Consider the following 18,236-nt stretch of genomic DNA (forward strand, 5'->3'; position numbering starts at 1 on the left):
TTTTCAAAAATCTTTTATGGCTTGTTACAGAAAATACATAAACATGCAGCTTAGAACCATAAAAGTGGCCCAAGTCCATTAAAATTGATAGACTTTCAATTGACCATAGATCAGGGCCCATGCATATAAAGCAGTGTTTTCAAAACACTATGAATGCAGACTTTTTTTTTTTTTTAATTAATTCAACAAGCAAAGAAGTATTTTAAAGAAAGATATATTGGGTATACAAATAGTACAGAAAAGTAGATTAATCTGTCTCAATGACTTCTGTGATTATGAGGAACAGATCTGAAAACACAGAAGGAAAACAATGCCTGCCTGCCTTTTTTCATTGGTATTCTGCAATGTATAATCATTGTATTGCTGTCATGTTCTTCACAGCATCGTGGTATCAAGCAATTCCATGAATACTTTCAGGGAAAAAAACCAGAAACTTACAGTGACCTATCATTTTGTGAATTGGCAAAACAGTTAATGTTTAACAGTGATATATATAGACCAACTGATCCTTTTTTTATTTGTTTATTTAATACATACTGAAGATATCATAGTTTGTTTCACAATACACTTTCAGAAAGTACATTAAAACCTATGGATATAAATTAGATCATAAATTGAGGGTTCTCCTTGTTTATGAGGTAACAACTGTATCCTGTGGAGGTGTTTATTAGACCTGTTACAGATACAGTTGCTACCAAATTAAGTAGAAGCATGCTCAAGATTTTCTTACAATACAAAAATGTCAAGTAAGAAGAGCTGAACTTCACAACCCAAAAAAATGACAGGAAATATATCAAAAGACTGAAAAATACTTGCAGAAACATGTGCACCACACTGAATGAAGTGAGAATATTACAAGCATGAGAAAATTGTAACAAGCACTCCAATCAGCTGCAAACTAGATTCTAGTCTTACTGTAGTTCCCAACACTAGAATCTATGATCGATATGTTGGAAAATATGTATGACTGCTAGCAGTCTTGGCATTAATATTGTTACAGAAATCAACATGGACCAGAAATTGTGTCTATGAAGAAATGGGGTGATAAAGTAAAAAGATAGCTGTAAGGTCATAAAAATCAAATCAAAATTTGCACTTTGTGCATGAATTGATTCCTCACAATATCTTACTATAATTACATATTCTCAAAACACAGTGGTTTTAAGCTTTGTGAATAATAATGAATGGTATTTTAACTCTGAACTTGGCTGTAAATCACACTACGTAATCATCTTCTTGAGGTAATGGGAGACACCCACCAATACCACAGTTAAACTATCAACTAACACAAAACAAAAAATAGACCAAGGGTCGATTACCTACTGTCCTACGCTAACTGTGGCCAAGACTACCTGCAAGGAATGATAGTCATTACTGGAAGTCCTCTGCCAGGTGTTCTACTCTGTCTCCCTGTCTGTGTTCTCCCCCTATGGCTTACACATCCTCTTCCTTCCCCCCCCCACCCCCACCCCCACCCCCAATTTGTCATTTCCAGTCTGTTTTTCCCACAGTTTCTTTCTCTTTAGTCCTGTGTCCTTCTTGGAAGGGAACTGTTTATATAATAGATGGACTGGAACCCAACCCCAAGGCAAAAATCCAAAAATCAAGAGCAGCTGCCACAGGCAGATACTAAGGAAACAATGTAAGAACAAAGCAAGCACATAGTTACTTCCTGAGAACGTTTTCCCAGCATCCATTTGCAGCTCTGAGACTCCCTGAGCCAAAGGTAAATTTTTTTTCATGCATTTTTTTTTTCTTATGTATTTCATCCAGTGGCTTACTGAATTTATGCAAACTTCCACCATCTACAGCATCTTATAATACAGATGTCCACAGCTTAATTATACATGGTCTGGTGTTTGTTTTATACAGTAAAACTGCAATGGCAATTTGATTGCTGGGAAAAAAGTATTTCATTAACTCTTTTTGCTACAAACATTTTTTTCTCACTGCATTTTTGAATGTTTCATTGGAATAGCTATGTATTAACTAGTTTAGGCAAAGAGTGGCTTATACTTTGCATACAGAACTGATGTTTTGCATTTCACCGTGCAAAATGCTTCTTTGAGACAAAAATTGGCAGTTCACATCTTTGACGTCTGTTACCTCCTCATGACAGCATACTAGCTCCTCTTGGCTTCAGTGCACAATCATACTAGGTTATTTACTCTTCTTTAAAATAATTTTGAAATCTACAAAACCTTGTTCCAATAAGAAAGTCTACAAAACATATCCAATATATACATGATACATAAGATGCATAAATATAAAGTTTGATTGATAGACTGGTAACTTCATACTGGAGTTCTTCAAACCTATTTCACTTCTGTGCATTGTAGAATAAAATGACATTTGATTTATAAAAAAAAAATCAAAAACACTCTAACTGAACAAGTGAAATGAACAGAGATACAAGTTATAGATAGTAAAATGATGGGTTTTAAAACCACTTTCAGTGGAAATTATCCCACAACAAAGACAGCAAGATGTCATTTGTTTGTTTCTTAAAGTATTATTGTTTGTTTCTAAAGGAGCAGCGGTAAGGGTAGTGAAGGACCATTTAGTTATATATTTTTTAAAGTCTGTTTCAAAAGAAAAAAAGTCTTAATTCTCATCTTTGGAAAGAGAGGGGGAAATCACCCTTTCTATGGCCCAAGAAAATTATACCTTTATGGGCCTTTAAAGTGGATATCAGATTGAAAGGAACACCTCCTTCCCTCCCAAACACACATATTTCCTACTATTAGGGATACTACTTGATATAGCTAAATAAAGTACCTTTACATTAAATAATACTCTCCTTTTAAAAAATGCTCTTTTTTTTATTTTCACCTATTATTTTTTCATCTCGGAGTAAGGAATTGAATCTGTAATTTGATTAACTTCACTGTATTTTCTTGTACTGTGGGGCAACTAACAAGTTTCAAACATTTATATTTAGGCCATAGTACCAGAAAGAGCTGTTCCAGGAAGGCTCCTGATTCCAGACAAATCTCACTAAAATTCATGCAGCATCAAGTAATAGAGGGTGCACTGGGCATTGCCACACACTGTCTCACAAATATTCCTAAATGACTGACCCTGCTATACCCAGACTATTCATTTTTCCTTGAAGTTCCAGATCCTGTACTCTTGAAACAACCTTTGTAAAGTTTCTGCCTAAGATGCAGAAAAACACAAAATGGGATCCTAAAGCTTTCACGTGAGAAAGCAAGTGAAGAGAACCTGAAATCTATAAAACCAAAAAATTAAGTTCTTAAGCTTGAGAGCAAATTTCATGGATTAAGTGCCTGAAACCTCTGGGTTAGGACTCCAGAAGCCTGAATTTACCTCATCAATGCAATTAAACTGAAATTAAAGGGAATACTTACATTTCTCAGGCAAAAGCATGGCTAATTGTCTTCATAACCTCTAGTTTTATATGTTGTTTATCAAAGGGTATACCTATATTCAAAGTTTATTCAATAAAAGTTACTAAAAAAGCCCAGTACAGAAACTAAATCACATTTAGTAATATCGCTTACTTAATTTTAGACCTATCAAACTTTGAAGTAAATCCAAGCACAAACTTGAATGTTTTTGTTCTAAAGCTTGGGAGAGTCATTCCTGCATGTGTGAGGCTGTAGGCCAGTAACCCTTCGGCCCTGTCAGGATCCGCAGCCCCAGCCCCACTACTTCAGCGTTTATCTTTCCTTTACACCAGCAGAAACAGCCTCTTCAAAATGACTTTTGGAAAGGGAGTTGAAAATTATACATTAATGCCGTAATACAGCAGGGCTTGCGCAGCCCATCCCCGGGCAGGCGCTACGGCACACGACAGCGCGCGGCCACACACCGCTCTCCTCAGCCCGCGGGCACCCGAGGCCGGCGGCGGCGGCGCCCTGAGGGAGCCCCGGCGGGAGCTCGCGCCCCGCCAGCCCCTTCCGCCCTCGCAGACGTTAAAGCAAGAAGCGGCTTGCAGGGCGTTGAGGTGGGTATGTTCTCAGCCGCGGGGTGCCCAGTGTCCCTTTCCGCTCGCAGGCGCGGCAGGCCGCCTCTGCGCGACACCCCAGCCCGGCGATACCCCTCGGGCAGCGCCATTCCCGCGCGGCGCCGTCCTCCCGCCTGCGCGGCTGCGCAGAGCGGAGCGGCGCGGGATGGCGGCTCGCACCGCCCCACTCGCACCGCCCCGGCCGGGCCGCGGGGCGGAGCCGCGGGAAAGCGGCCGCTGCAGCCGCCCGTGGCTGCCGCGGCACCAGTAGCGCAGGGCGTTTGGCGGTTGCCGCGACCCCCCCCATCACTGGCCTTCTGCCTCTCGCCGCCCGGTGTGGCCGCCGTGCCGGGGGCCGGAGCGGCGCGGCCCGCCCCGCTCCCTTCGCCTCTCCCGCCGCCGCGCAGGCCCGGCGCTGTGAGGTTGGGCGGTGCGAGGCATGAAGCTGACCAAAGCCCAGTACGATGAAATAGCCCAGTTCCTGGGGCATGTGCAGCCCACCCGGCAGAGCCTGAGGCAGCTGAAGGAGAAGTTCCCTAGGTAAGTGCTTCCTGCCCTCCGGGGCCGCCGCCCGGCGCGGGGCGGGCGGGTCGGGCCCCGGCCGGCGGCCTGCGAGCTCGCTGCGGGCGGGCCACAGGCCGCAGGGGGCGGCTCAGCCAGCTCCAGCCGGTGCCCCCAGTTCCAGGCCCCACACGGTACAAAAATCACTTGGACATGCACACGGTCATCGACGGCGACGCTGAAGCTGCTGCTCGGAACGGGGCACTTCTCACTCTGTAACCGGGGAAGTTGGCACAAAATACAGAACGCGCCTGCCCCCTCCTCTACATGCCCAAGTAAAAGCTCTCAGGTCCCTTCATGCGGCTCTTAAACACCAAATAGATCTTATAATGTGAACAAAGCCTTAAGGCTCTGGCCGTTCCTCTGTGGCTGAGGCCAAGGGTGGAACCGGGCCTGCGATACTGCTCAGGGATAAGAGGCTTTCTGGACCCATAACGCTTTACATGGTGCTGCTCTCCAGCTGAAGGCCAGAAAAGGGATCATCACGTACAAGAACATTCATCTGCTTCCTTGCCTGAGCTGTGTTCGGGATAGTCAAAGGCGTTTGCAAATGACCCCAGGCTAACGTGGGAAGGTGCACATTACAGGATGTGTTCCATGCACTGTTCTTCATTGCCAAAATATGCTTAATACCAACAACAAGAGTTTTAAAGGACATTTTGCAAGGTTTTTCTCTTTTTCAGGTTTGGGGGAAGGATTAGTAGTGCTGAATTGGACAGGAAACCAAACGGTTCCGTGGAGAAAGGAGTGGTGCTGTCTCTAACATCACCAGAAATACAGAAAACTGTAGGTTTTTTAAGTGCTGTGCTTACTTTGGTGAGAAATAAGTAAAACAGAAAATCATTTACGTGCTTCCTGAGCAAGCCTTGCTAGTCTTACCACAAGTGTGGCTGAGGAAAGAAGCTGCGTGTAACTTTCAGTAAGTGGATGAAGAGCCAACTTAGGCTTTTGAACAGTCCAGTGCCATCTTTTCCTTTTCAGGAACATGTGTAATGTAGTTACAAATCAAGCTGAGGGAGTAGCCGTGTTACAGAGAAAAAAGTGATGGTAAAGCAACGTGGTTGGTGCAGCGAGTACAGCATTGCGCGGTTGGGAACCCAGCTAACCTTGCACAGTGCTGCAACTTGGGAAACCACTTACTGGCAACATATGTCTAAGGAGCTTAGACTTGGCTTTATCACTTCGGTGCTAATGAAATTATAAGAGAGTGTTTGTATATATGCATGCATGCACGCACATATATGTGCATGTTCTCTTTTCCCAGTCTGCTTATAAAGCTGTCTTGAAAGAAGGTTAGAGTTTGGGTTGTTTTGTGAGGTCAGTCACTGTGTGTAGGTACCTGCTTCCAAGACAGATCCATAGACACATGGGAAAAGAAGTCGGTTAGAAAAAGACCAGGCCTTTCTGCTGATAGGTTTTACTTCCCAGTCCTCTCCTTTGTTGCTGCAAAAGAGCTGTTGACTCTTCAGTTTTAGAACTTGATGACTTCTGAAAAACTAGGCACTAATAACAATGCAGAGTTTTAAACCAGGAAAAAAACATTTTTTTCTAAAGCTCACATGTGGCAAACACTGAAAAGCAGAGATTAGCTATAGTAGTCGCTTCTGTGATTTGCTGGCTTAACATACTGTTATCTGTTACCCGCATTATGAGATGAGAACGTCCTCTTATGAATTCACAATTACACAATTTAGTCTGTATAGCTATGCTTTGTGGTGACCTGTGAATCTAACAGGGTAGTTCTTTCCTATTCTTGAACTGCTTCAACACTTGAGATTACTACTTCAAAAGGGTGTTGCTGTGTGATTTATTAATGCCAAATAGCCAAAATTAGACTGCTTCTAATACTGATAAGTATCTTTATACAGGCATTGAGACTCCTGTATTTTTTTACAGTTCTGTGACATTACAGACAGCAAGGATTTAGTCTACCTTGCTTAAAATCCGGTTCTTTGTGGTAACAGAACATCAGGAATCGAATTGCTGTTCTTTTTCTTGTAGTGCTGCACTTTGTATTCCATGCCCAGCAATTACCAATGTATTTATTCATTTATTTTTTCTTAAGGCATTTGTTACATGCTTAGCATTTGTCTTCTAATGTGTCTGTGTTTAACAGCAGGATTTTTTGATGACCTGAGGATTATCAAAATGTAATTCTGAGCACTAAGCACAATAAATCTGCCAGTATTGGATCACTGATACGTAGTTCCTTTGAGCTTCTTAACATACACACCACTGGACTGGTAATTCTCTGTATTCTGTGTTGTGCTCTTCTAAAGTGTACCACCTTTCTGTGTTGTTTCTTGCCTGAATTTATCTACTTGCTAATAGTGTTTTTCTTTGTAACTTCTGTATCTTATACTTCTGCTTTCTCTTTAGCCATGGGCTCATGTTCTTCTGTGACACTGTTCTTCTCAGTGAGACCTAATGTCTAAATTGGATTACCCATTGTAGGGCTAGTTCTAGGAAATGTAGGGTATTGCAGGAAATGCCCTAAGGAAGTTAGCTCTTTGTTTTCAGTGCTCGTTTCTCTCTTAAGTAGTACATAGAGCTGCCTACAAGTAGAGTCTTCTGCATAAGAATCACCTTAATGTTACCTGTTTATGGTGACAAGATGTAGATTAGACCTTTCAACTTTTAACTGTGTTCAAAGACCATTTTAACTTGTTCAGAAAAGTCAAACTTCTAAGGGTTTGGTTCGTACCCAAGCTGATATCCTAGTACTTCAGTTTAGTTGTTTCCCAGGAGGAAAAAAAAAAATAAAATCTCAGTTCTTCTGTATATGGCAGAATACATAGTTTCTCTTCTAAACTTTTTCCTGGAAGTTCTTACCAATAGAACATGATTGACAACTGACAGGACCCTTCTCAAATCTATACTTTGTACATATTTTCCTGCTGCTGGTTATGTCCAGTTCTCATTGAATATTACAGTTTTCTTGATGGAATCTTTCTCTGGTCTCTACCAAGTTTTCTAAGGATATAAAGTTTACTGACCCAATTTGTTTTGGTACTATCTTGGTTTTTCTTCCAAAAAGTTTTTCCTTATTTGGTTCTGTTCTTAGTCTTTTGGAGTTTCTGGAACTACATTGTGCTTGAATTGGGGATTCCAGGAACTTCCTGACAGTTGTTGGCTCAGCAGCCTTACATCTTTTAGAGATTCCAAAAACTGCTTTTCAAGTTCTTGTATTGAACTTTTGTGAAACGGAGTTCATTCCGTTTAGGAGTGTTGTATTCTTTCATAGCATAATTGTTGTAGTCTGTATTGTTTCTCTTCCTTACTTGAACAAACTTGGTGCTTCTAGCCCAACTTCCCTTTCAGTACCTTCACTTTTATTCATGTAAGAGAAACATTCATTTTTGAGCCTATTTGAGTGCAAACTGTGTTTCTAGAGAGTTTCAAAGTACTAGAATTTCAAAGTATTAGAATTTATAGCAGCTGCTCTGTACAGGTCTCCACTTTTCTTCCATGCATCTATTCAAAGTCGTACTGTCCTGTTTGTGTTCCTTCTGTGAAAGCTTCCTTCCTAGTGATTAGGAAGAGCTTTTCTTAGAGCAGAAAGGTAAGGGAAACTGGCATAAATGAGGGAAAAACTTTTTTTTTCCTCCTCCTTTCTTTTTTTTCCCTAAATAAGCAAGAGAAAAACATGATGCACAGGTTCATATTGATATACTTGATATTTGAGTATGGATATTTGGTTTTTAACATATGTAACTTCACATTTGGTTATTGGACATGCAGTCTTTGTTCCCAGAACATATGAAGTGATGCATGTTCCTCTAGATTTATGACCTGGTTTTTTTCCTTACTTAATATCATTTCAGGTTTTACACACATTTTCAGTAATTATGTTGCTCATTCTCCAGATTACTGATAGCTTTATTAAATGACACCAGGCATGGAAAGCATCCTGACAAGATTCTTCATTTAAGAAAAGATGTATCTGCATGGTAATGTCTCACAATGTAAATTGGTAAATATAATCTCTTCATTATTTGCTCATTTTTATCACTTTCGCAGTGATGGTTCATACTGCAACAGAGGCCCTAAAGAAGTTTTCGTGTATGCCATCAAGGTTATTTTTTTTATCACTACTTAAGACTGGGTAAACATTTTTTTTTCCTCTTTTCCAGTGTCATTGTTGCCTCTTTTTGGTTTTTAGAGTTGGGGGTAGATAGGCCTCAGATTTTCGTGTTCCAGCCAGTCTTATTTACAAGGAAATATATTGCTTTTTTGTGAGTAATTTCATTCTGCCTTTGTGCTCTTGCTTAGATTATCAAGCCGTACTTGTAAGCCTAAGACAGTTGCAGTGGGAAATGGGAAGGTAGGACTACTCCTCTCTTTCATCTTCCTCTGGAGCCTGGAGATTGAGTCAAGGTAGAAGGAGAAATCTCTGTCCTCTGCTCTAGGGCTCCTTGGAGCTGCTGTTACCTGAGAAGAAGGACTGGCTTAGTCAGCCTGGCTCAGGAAGAAGCTCAAGAGCAGAGGGCACCTAGCTGTCTACATGGCTTTCAGAACTCAAGCAGAGATACATTAGACAGGGAAATCTTACCTATGAGCAGGCAGCATCAAGGTGTGTGACACCTCAGTTGCACTCTTTTCGGCCTGGATAGGCTCTTGTCATAGCAAAACTGACATAATTCTTGTAACTTCTGCTCTTCCTGTTCTTCTGAATAGTTTGTTAATTATTTTGGAAAGCAGAGGAACTAGGCTGTTTTTCTTTACTCTGCAAACACAGATCTAGCAAATCTCACATAGAAAGTTGCCTTTGTGCCTATGAATACTAGAAACTTACTTCTTTTTACAAAAAAAGCATAAAGGCACATTTTAAGCTCCTCCTTCTTTTCTATATTCTCACTACTTAACAATAGAATAAATTAATGTTCTGCCTGTATAAACCACGTCATTGATTTCAGTAGACCAGCTCATGAGAGAAATGAAGATGGGCATTAATAGAGATGCAGAGACTTTGAGGGAGACGTTAAATGACCATTGGTATATTTCCAGACTGTCTATTTTGAAGTGGCAAATACTTTGGATTAGTATTGCTGTGTTTAAATATTCTGGAGCATATAGCTGGAGCAGCTATGAAAACAGTAGAATTCTTAAAGTTTTCTGTTTCTCTTACTTTATCTTAAACTTCAGAGTAAACACAATTTTATACTACTGTTTGATTTTGTCCATTATCTTTAGTAAAAGCCTAATATAATTGAAAATTAAGTGCTTGAATCTGCACACACAGGTAAACAGATTGATAATAAGAGATGAGAAAGAGGTCTTGGCTCATTATTTGAAAACAAAAATAACAATATACAAGTTTTCATAAATTACCTACAGTAAAACATATCATATTGAAAATAATCTTAAAATGAAATAATTACTTTGTGTAGTAAATTTTTATGTGAGCTCTGAAGTGATATTGTGTCATTTAGAAAGCTGTTCTTGCTATTTGAACCCTTGGTAGGAAATTTACTGTATTACAGCTTTGATAGGCTAAACCAGAGGGTGGTACAGGGTTTCTCTTTTCAATTAAATGCCAGTGAACAAGCCTTAAAGAACTTGTAAGTGGTTGGAGTTGGTATGTCTTGTTAAAAAACTATTTGCTTATCCTATGACCCTAAGTAGGAAGGATACTTATCCTCCCCTGTAATACAAAGTATTGCATGATAGAAATTAACTAAATCAGTATATATTTCAGAACTTTATCTCTCTATTATTTATTAGATTAACTGTAAGATACTTATTTAAAGGTTAGCTATTGATAACAGTGGAAGCTTTCAGAGTAGAAAGGGAAATATACTTTTTTCTCAGTTTTGGGGCTCTCCAATACCAACAGACAGAAAATTCTTAGAAATGTAGACAGAAAATTCTTATATTGGCACATATAAATTCTAGGTCTTCAGGAGATGGGTACCTTCCAGATTTGTTTGGAAAGAGACAGAAAGTGTTTTTTTTGTTTTCGTGTTATCTATTAACTAAAAAGTAGATGACATGTATAAGCGTGTGTCAACATGAAAGTTAATTTTGAGGGAAGTCCATTGTAGTTTTCTGTTACAGTTTTTGTAAGTGTAATTGTCCTCCTCTCCCTTACAAGCATTCCCACATATGTTGTCCATCCTGCAAAATGCAGGGTTATTTTAAAGGTTGGTCTTGAAATTTTGCTTGAAATACAGTACCGAAATTAAGGTTGTATTTTCTGAATTCTTGAGTACTGATAAGTCTCTTCCTTCTCTCTTAACCATTTTCCCTTCTAATATGGGAAGTGCTACCATATGGGAGTACACTTCATTTTATATAAAAAAATAATCACACAGAACAGGACTTATTACACTCGTGAAATTCATTTTGGCTGAGTAAAAGGAAAGCCTTTTTGGCCTTGAGGAATTTATACAAACCACTTAGAAGCCAATCCTATATCCTTTGAAGATTTGATGGTGAAATACAATGATTGGAGGGGCCTCTTAAAGCAGATGTGGAAATTAGTTTCCTATAATTTAAAAATGCATTCTGTGTCTGTTACAGCTGTGTGTTGGGTACTTTTGTTTAATACAGAAGAAAAGAGAGAGAAAGAGAGGAAAAAAAGAAAAATACAGAGAGAAAAGCAAAAAGAAAAAAGGACAGAAAAAAAAGACAAAAAGATAAATATAGACAAGAGGGAAAAGAGAAAATGCAAGCGGGAAAAAGGGACAAAAAGAAAAAAGGGGAGAAAAAAGAAAAGGAAAATAAAAACAGGAAAAGGGAGAGAAAGAGAAAGAAAAGGAGGAGAAAGAAAAAGAGGAAGAAAAGCCTTTTATGTGGCAACGCTGGGGGAGTTCTCTTGGTCACAGTGTATATTACTGTGTTGCTTCACGAAGTTTAATTTAGTTGTACTTTTTGCCACTTCACAAATTCCATGGTTGTGATAATCACAAGCAGGATAAGCATATGAGTCTTGGTACTGTTTTTTGTAAGTATTTCATTCTAAAGCAAGTTTGGTGTCATCAGACAGACCAACAGATGTCTGTAGATTTAAGGGCCAGATTACAGTGGTTGTTAAGGAAGGATGAAGTGGAAGTTTTAACACTGACCATATGTGCATTTTAATTGACTTGTGGATTTTAGGATACCACTATATTCATGTTGTTTGTACTTAAGGACAATGATGATAAAAATGGTAATCTTGATTGTATTTCAGAAGCGGTTCCGTACTGTATCACTCTGAAGCCTGCAAACAAGTCTAGGCTAGAGTTTTATGAGCAGAGGGGATTTGCTATATCAGAAGGGAAAATATTTTATTCATGTGTTGTTTTTTGGACAATCATATTCTGGGCTATATTACAATGGCACAATAAATTGCTGAATACACTGTCTGCTGAATATGACCTCACCATGAAAAATTTGATGCATTAGAGTAGGAAAGGTTGGAATATATCAACCTTAGCTGACAAGGAACTTTGAATTTTGACCTAACACAGATGACCTTTGTGTGCAATAAAAGTGAGTTTAATCTCCAGGTCAAGGTTGAGGTGAACGGTAGGGCAATGTGGATTGGTTTGTGCTGGCTATGGCTGGATCACACCTAGCAAGCAAAGAAATCCAAGGTCTTTGCGTTTCAGAGTAACCAAATGCTTATTTACTTAAAGTTTACTCATATCTGTTACACCACCTTCAAAAACTGTGCTGTACTGTAGACAGCTAACTCTTCAGCAGCTTGAAGCTCAATGTTTCAGAATACATTCTGCTCCTATAGATCATTGAATAGGTAAGCTAAATAAAATTTCTCCTCTAGCATGTAGAAGAAAGACTGTCAAGTATATTGCTTTGCTATGAAAAGGGCAAAATCTAGCAGCTTTATTTCTTTGACAGCTAACCTGTCTTTGGAACATCGGAAGTTTATTCCTAAGTGGCTTATGCTTTTAGGAGGAACACAATTAAGAGAGCTCTGATATGTTTCACTAGGCAAATACAAAGAAAATGGGTCCTTTTGAGCACTCACTTGCTGTAAAAGGTATTTGATCAAAGAAGCTAAGTTACAAAATGTTTTGGAGGTTGTCTAGGTTACATAATAAAGACGTATAGATGAATTTAAATAAAAGATTGTTGTGTTTTATAGTAGTCACAAACAAAATCTCTCTTTTTAACTGGCTGGTGTTCCAGGAGTGCTATTTTACTAACATACTAACGGTACATGCCCTGAATACTTTACACAGATAAGAGTGGTAGCGATGGTGCTGTGGGAAGGAGGGAGTTCTCTTTAAATCAGCCAGGAAAAAAAAGTTTGAGACTGATGGAAAGAACCTCTACTCCTTTAATAGAGCCTGCAAAATATATTCTCCAGGACTGATCAGCTCTGAAGGCTCTAGAGGTTTGATGATTGGAATGGCAGGAAATCACGCTTTCAGGACATAACGAATTGACTAGGCCATCCATCATTTGTTAGCATGCGCTGAAACACTGGGTTTGTGTGCAGAGGTCTGTGATTTAGTAAATACTTGGGAGATGAATAGAGCTTACACACAAGGGAAGATATTGCTGTCCTTCAGCAGCCTTAGACACAGATCCCTGCTGAGAAGGCCGTCTGACAGCAGCTCATCAGTAACTGGCCTGTCACAGTCAGTGATGCCCACCAGCCATCCCCAGTATATTAAATGCATTTTTAATGTCTGCTTCAGTAGATTTAATGAAGAAAATTTAGTTTCCGTACTCTGATCACTGCTTCCTCAAGTGTTTTAAAGCATGGAGTAAAGCACTTCCAAGAAAGGAACTGTTCTGATACCTGAAGGAGTTGATTGAAAATGAAAGTGAAACAGAATGCAAACAGGAGTGTTATTATCAAAACAGTTTCCTTAAAGCAAAACAAAAATGTTTAGAAAAAGCAGTGATCTTCTTAGAAACAATCGACCCTCCTGCAGAGGGAATTTGTGCAGGAGGCTGTATGGCAGCAGAGATGCAGTGCTGGGAAAGGTGTATGCACAGTGGTTCTGTTTAGTGTGGCTGGGCTTGCCAAAAGGCATAATTGCATTTCCTAGCTTTCAGATGTCAGTACTTCTATCAGATCATCATTCTGTCCGGCTTTCAGAGTCCTGAGAGGAGAGCGGTTATGAACGGAAGGAATTGAATAGATCATGTTTTTAATAACTAACAGAGATTTTGTTTTGAGTTTGGAGTTTTTGCAAGGGATGCAGCTGGTGAAAATCATTAGTAGCATTCCATGGTAGTATTTAAAGTGATGTAGGAAAAAAATTATAAGATACAATGGTAAATACAACTTCTGTTATTTTTATAACTTCGCAGGCTTATTGAGAGTTATTCATTACTGACATTCTGCTTATAAGGATTGTACAGAATTATTTTTTTGACTTTGTAGCAAATGATAAGACCTTTTGCTGTCCATATATATAGATAAAGTTTATAGTTGTAATTTCCTGGGAACTTTCAGGGAAAACTTTTGTTTACATACAGGCAAATATGCCAATTTTCATTTTCTAATGAGGTCCAGTGCTTATGATACTTACTCCAAGACAGCAAGACAAACAACTCGATTTTGTTGCAAACATCTATTTGAAACACTCACTTCTTGAGCTTTTTTCCCCTCAGGAATCCATTCTGTGTTCACAGAAGAGAAAGCGAGTGCCAAATGAGACCTATAAATTTGATTCTTGTATGTGTCAAAACAGTAATGTATTAAATGCATATTATTATAAAAATTTAAGATGTATCCTAAACACTTACATTTTTATAACACATGACAATATTAAATAATACATTTTCTTGTTAGCATCTGTTTGCTGTCATTGTTGGCAGGACCTATGATTTATTACTTAAATTAATGACTACAACCATTTTGGTCCTGATACATGCCCTATAGCTTATCACATCACTTAATAAGATAACATATATGCTTCTATGAAAGTAATTTTTTAATTGTTTATCCCTTTAAGTTACTGGTGAAAATACCATACCTATTTGTACTGTGAAAGTCTCAGAAGTTTGTATTATACTTCAAACTGAGTGAAATAATAGTAAGGATTAATTTCTGTAAGAATATGGAATACGGTAACTGATCCTACTAAAACTGTCTTCTAAGACAAGCCTGATAGAGTATTGTAACAAAAAAACCCACAACAGCATTGGAAGAGGAGAGGAAAAATACTGCTCTTGTTTTCTTCAGATCTGGTGATGGTTCAAAGCCTTGTTCATTTGTTTGTTTGACTAATAGATACCATACAAGTTTCAAACTCCCATTGGTGTGCTAAGATTTCACACTCTCATTAGTTTTCAACTTGTGTTTCATGAAATCCTTGTTGTCCACAGACTTCAAATGAAGAATTCAAAATAAATGAACTTCTTGTCAGTGGGCTTAAATTTGCCAAACAGGAATCTGCACCTGTTCTGGGAAAAGATGTTTTGAACCCCTTAGGTTGAAAACTCCTGTTTTGTCAGCAACTAAAGCATTTTTACCTATTTTATTGTTTCTTTTCATACGAGTTTTTTTATAATTCTAATGTCCATAATGTTTCAAACGTGATAGTGATATGAATGGGTTGTTATCCCTTCCAGTGCACACTCCAGGATATCCAGTAACCTGATTGATGATGATAGTCTCATTGCTTTATGCTGGAGAATTCTTGAACTTCAAGTCCCCTGCTTTATATCCTTCTCATCAGAGTAGGGTATTTAGGCAAGTGTTGCTGGCCATCCAAATTGGTAAAATGCTTCAGGTCAGGATGTGGTGCTGAAGAGGACTGTATTGTTTGGGTGAATGTTCTCTATTTGCATATCTGTATCTAGGTCTGGAAGGTCTTGGAAGCATTTGATAGCATTGATTCCCAGATACCTCCAGACGCTTCGACACTGAATAAAAATGTCCTAAGATAGCACATATTCTTCTTCCACAGAAAGCAGAATGTTGTCAAATATTTCTGTAAGACCTTTTTAATAACAAAGGTAGTCGCTTATGTAATGCAGCCTGCCTGAAACTGTCTCAGAGACAACATAAAAACTATGACCAAAATGGAGGTAATACTCACTTCTGTGGCTGAATTAATACAAAGGGTCTTTTAGAGTTCCTCATTGTTAATTGAGGACCCAGACAGCAATAAGGACACCATGTATCTTTACTTCCATTGGTGATTGGCTAGGACATGGCAGAACTTCTTATCAGTCCACTTTTGATTCTGGTAACATGCAGTTCTTTATTGCACTTCTTCTGTGGAATGCAGGTGTGCATTATAAGGCTACAGCTACTGCAAGTTATGATAACTAATATCGGGAGAGTTGGGTGTAGGTTCCTACACATGAAACGGCTATTGAAAATTAGTAATTTATAGCATTAATATAAAATGCATGTTATCAGTGCAGCTGTCCTTCAGTTTTCAACACAGCTGAGCAATGTGTCTTCCTGGACAAGTGCATTATCTTGGATACATAAAATATAAAAGATAAATAACTCATAAGTTAGTTTTTTGATTCTTCCAGAGCTTAAAAAGGAAGATGTACTTTGACCAGTTGGCAGGTACTTCAGCAGGCCAAGCAAATTCTGTTCCAAATACAGTGTTTAGTGACCTCATTCCAATGAGTTATTTGACACAGGAATATGTTTTCCATTATCCTATTATTAGAAACAGGGGAGTTTAATTATTAACCAAAAAGAGAAGTTGGACTATGGTTTTCTTATCTCATTTGTATTGTTTTCCTTTGACATCAGTGGTCAGAGAGAAAAAAAGGAAAATGGTCCTTTATAGATTAAATGCATGGTTTCAGCCTAGTATGTGTCTAGCCATATCTATCTGTTTGGTATGTCCTCTAAGTGTGGAGCATTTTTTTCCAAACAAATCCCATTGGTTGCCCAACAACTGTTACCCACAAGCTTGCTGCTTACTCTTTTTGTTTTAACTTACTATTTAGACAGAGACCTCACCAGTGACAAGCAATCATTCTCACACATTATTATTTCTGTGTTTTCGAGGTTTCTGAGTAGTGAATTTTGTCCATTTATCTGGGCATAGATGCTTGCCATTCTAACATTTTAAATGTCAGTAATTGAAAAGTAATATTCATATGTTTCAGCTACTGGGTAGAAATTAATACATTTCTATGTAGAGGTTTGGAGTGGTCAAAATGTATCACACGTTAATTGTTCACTTTCTTTTGTAGTTCCTAGCTCTTTAGTCTCTGTCAAGGAGATGTCTCTCTCTGTCTCTATGGAACTTTGCATTAGTGGATCAGGATGTTTGCTGAAATAGCCGGTTAAAATTATTAAAATATGCACTGGAAAGCAACATGCTTAGTTTAATGTGCTTCTGAATATTAAATGCAAGTAAAATGGTATATAGACATGGAGCCATTTGTTATATTTTAGTATATGAAGCAATAGCTGTGTAAACCTTAACCACGTAATTTTGCAAGTTCCACTTTATCATGTAGCTGTAAAAGGTAATCAAAATAAATCACGGAAGATGAAGAAATATTTTCTAGGGCTTTCTGTATGCTTTCAGAAGTGGTGCTTGATCCATGAAATTTTAGTAAGCATATTAAATAATACAATATGATGTGCAACGTGTCAGGTCTGATAAATTATTTTGTATAGGACATTTATACAACATATGGTGAGCTGCTATGTGAACAGCTTAATGACTAAATTATGTTAATCTTTCTTGCCATATTTACTTTTCATTTAAAAAAAGGCATTTTCAAATTTTTATTTTACGTTTTTGATCATGGATAGATATAAGAAAGGTGTAGGTCATCTCCGAGAAGCCGTGACAGTGATCCAAGGTTCCTCAGCTGTGCAGTGTACATAACACAGATGTTGGGAGAGTCATCTGTCAGCTATGCCTCTCCTATGGAGTTAAAGTTCTAGGGGGAAAAGAATTCGACACAGTGCTGTCACTGTTACATTTTCACAATAGAAGAGCATGCAAATATTCAACCTCCTGCTTAGCAGTAGTGCCCTGTCTAATGTCTGTGCTGGTTAGAATAAAAAACTAGTGGGTGCATCTAGGGCTCATAGATCTGACAAAGGTCATGCTATGCTGGGCATTTGAATTGGAAATTGTCTGGACTTAGATTTTATAAAGCTCCCACTGTTGTCGGGGAAAATTTCAGCAGGGTTTTGTCCCTAGAGAGGCCTCTTAGGCCCTTTTCTGTCCTATGAATGAATTTAGATGTGAGGGTTTCTCCTGCCTTAAAACTGTTAAGTTCATTTTGCATACATCCCCAGAGAGAAAAACTGGCAGATGCTTTTGTCTTGGAAGTGTTTAAAAGAAAACTGCAGAACAGGAACAAGGGAGAGAAGGGGCCCTGTGTGGAGTCCCAGAACATTTTGGAAATGGCCAATATGCAGTTTTCATCAGTACTAAGGCGGGGCGCAATATGGTGCCTGTAGCTCACTAGGGAATATGAATGTTGATTAAGCATACTCGCAGGCTTTGAAATCCTGAAAGCAGTGTCAGAATAATGGATGTTGAGCAAATGTCAAGCATTTGTTAATTTCTCTGTTATTTGGAGTTTATCTACCATGATCAATCAAATAAACTAGTGCTTCTCTGTTGTGGCATGTGTCATTGATATGGTGATTAGGTGGCTAGAGAGGCCTTCTGCTTTTTTTTTTTTTTTTTTTTTAATCCAGGTAACAGATTACATACAAACAGCCATAACTTTTAAGTTAAAGATTTGTTTGCGATTGGTTTAGTGGAAAGTGGTGCATTAACAAAATACTTTGGGG

The 18,236-nt window shown here is 38.6% G+C and overlaps 1 protein-coding gene across 8 annotated transcripts in view; it reads left to right on the forward strand.

Moving 5' to 3' along the window:
* The first annotated feature begins 4,163 nt into the window (after positions 1-4,163).
* The window catches only part of CDIN1 (CDAN1 interacting nuclease 1), a 146,141-nt gene continuing 132,068 nt past the window's right edge, over positions 4,164-18,236 (forward strand). For 5 of the 8 annotated variants that reach the window (XR_003553241.2, XR_008748632.1, XM_055813107.1 and 2 more), the window contains exon 1: positions 4,165-4,510. Coding sequence is in view for 5 of the 8 variants with exons in the window: in XM_055813107.1 (XP_055669082.1) it covers positions 4,410-4,510 (101 nt within the window). In the remaining 3 variants the exon portion in view is untranslated. Of the gene's footprint in view, positions 4,511-18,236 lie in introns of all 8 variants that reach the window. The other 3 variants (XR_008748667.1, XM_055813259.1, XM_055813306.1) reach the window with 1 other exon arrangement.

This window comes from Falco peregrinus, chromosome 1 (genome assembly GCF_023634155.1).
Source record: "Falco peregrinus isolate bFalPer1 chromosome 1, bFalPer1.pri, whole genome shotgun sequence".
NCBI lineage: Eukaryota > Metazoa > Chordata > Aves > Falconiformes > Falconidae > Falco > Falco peregrinus.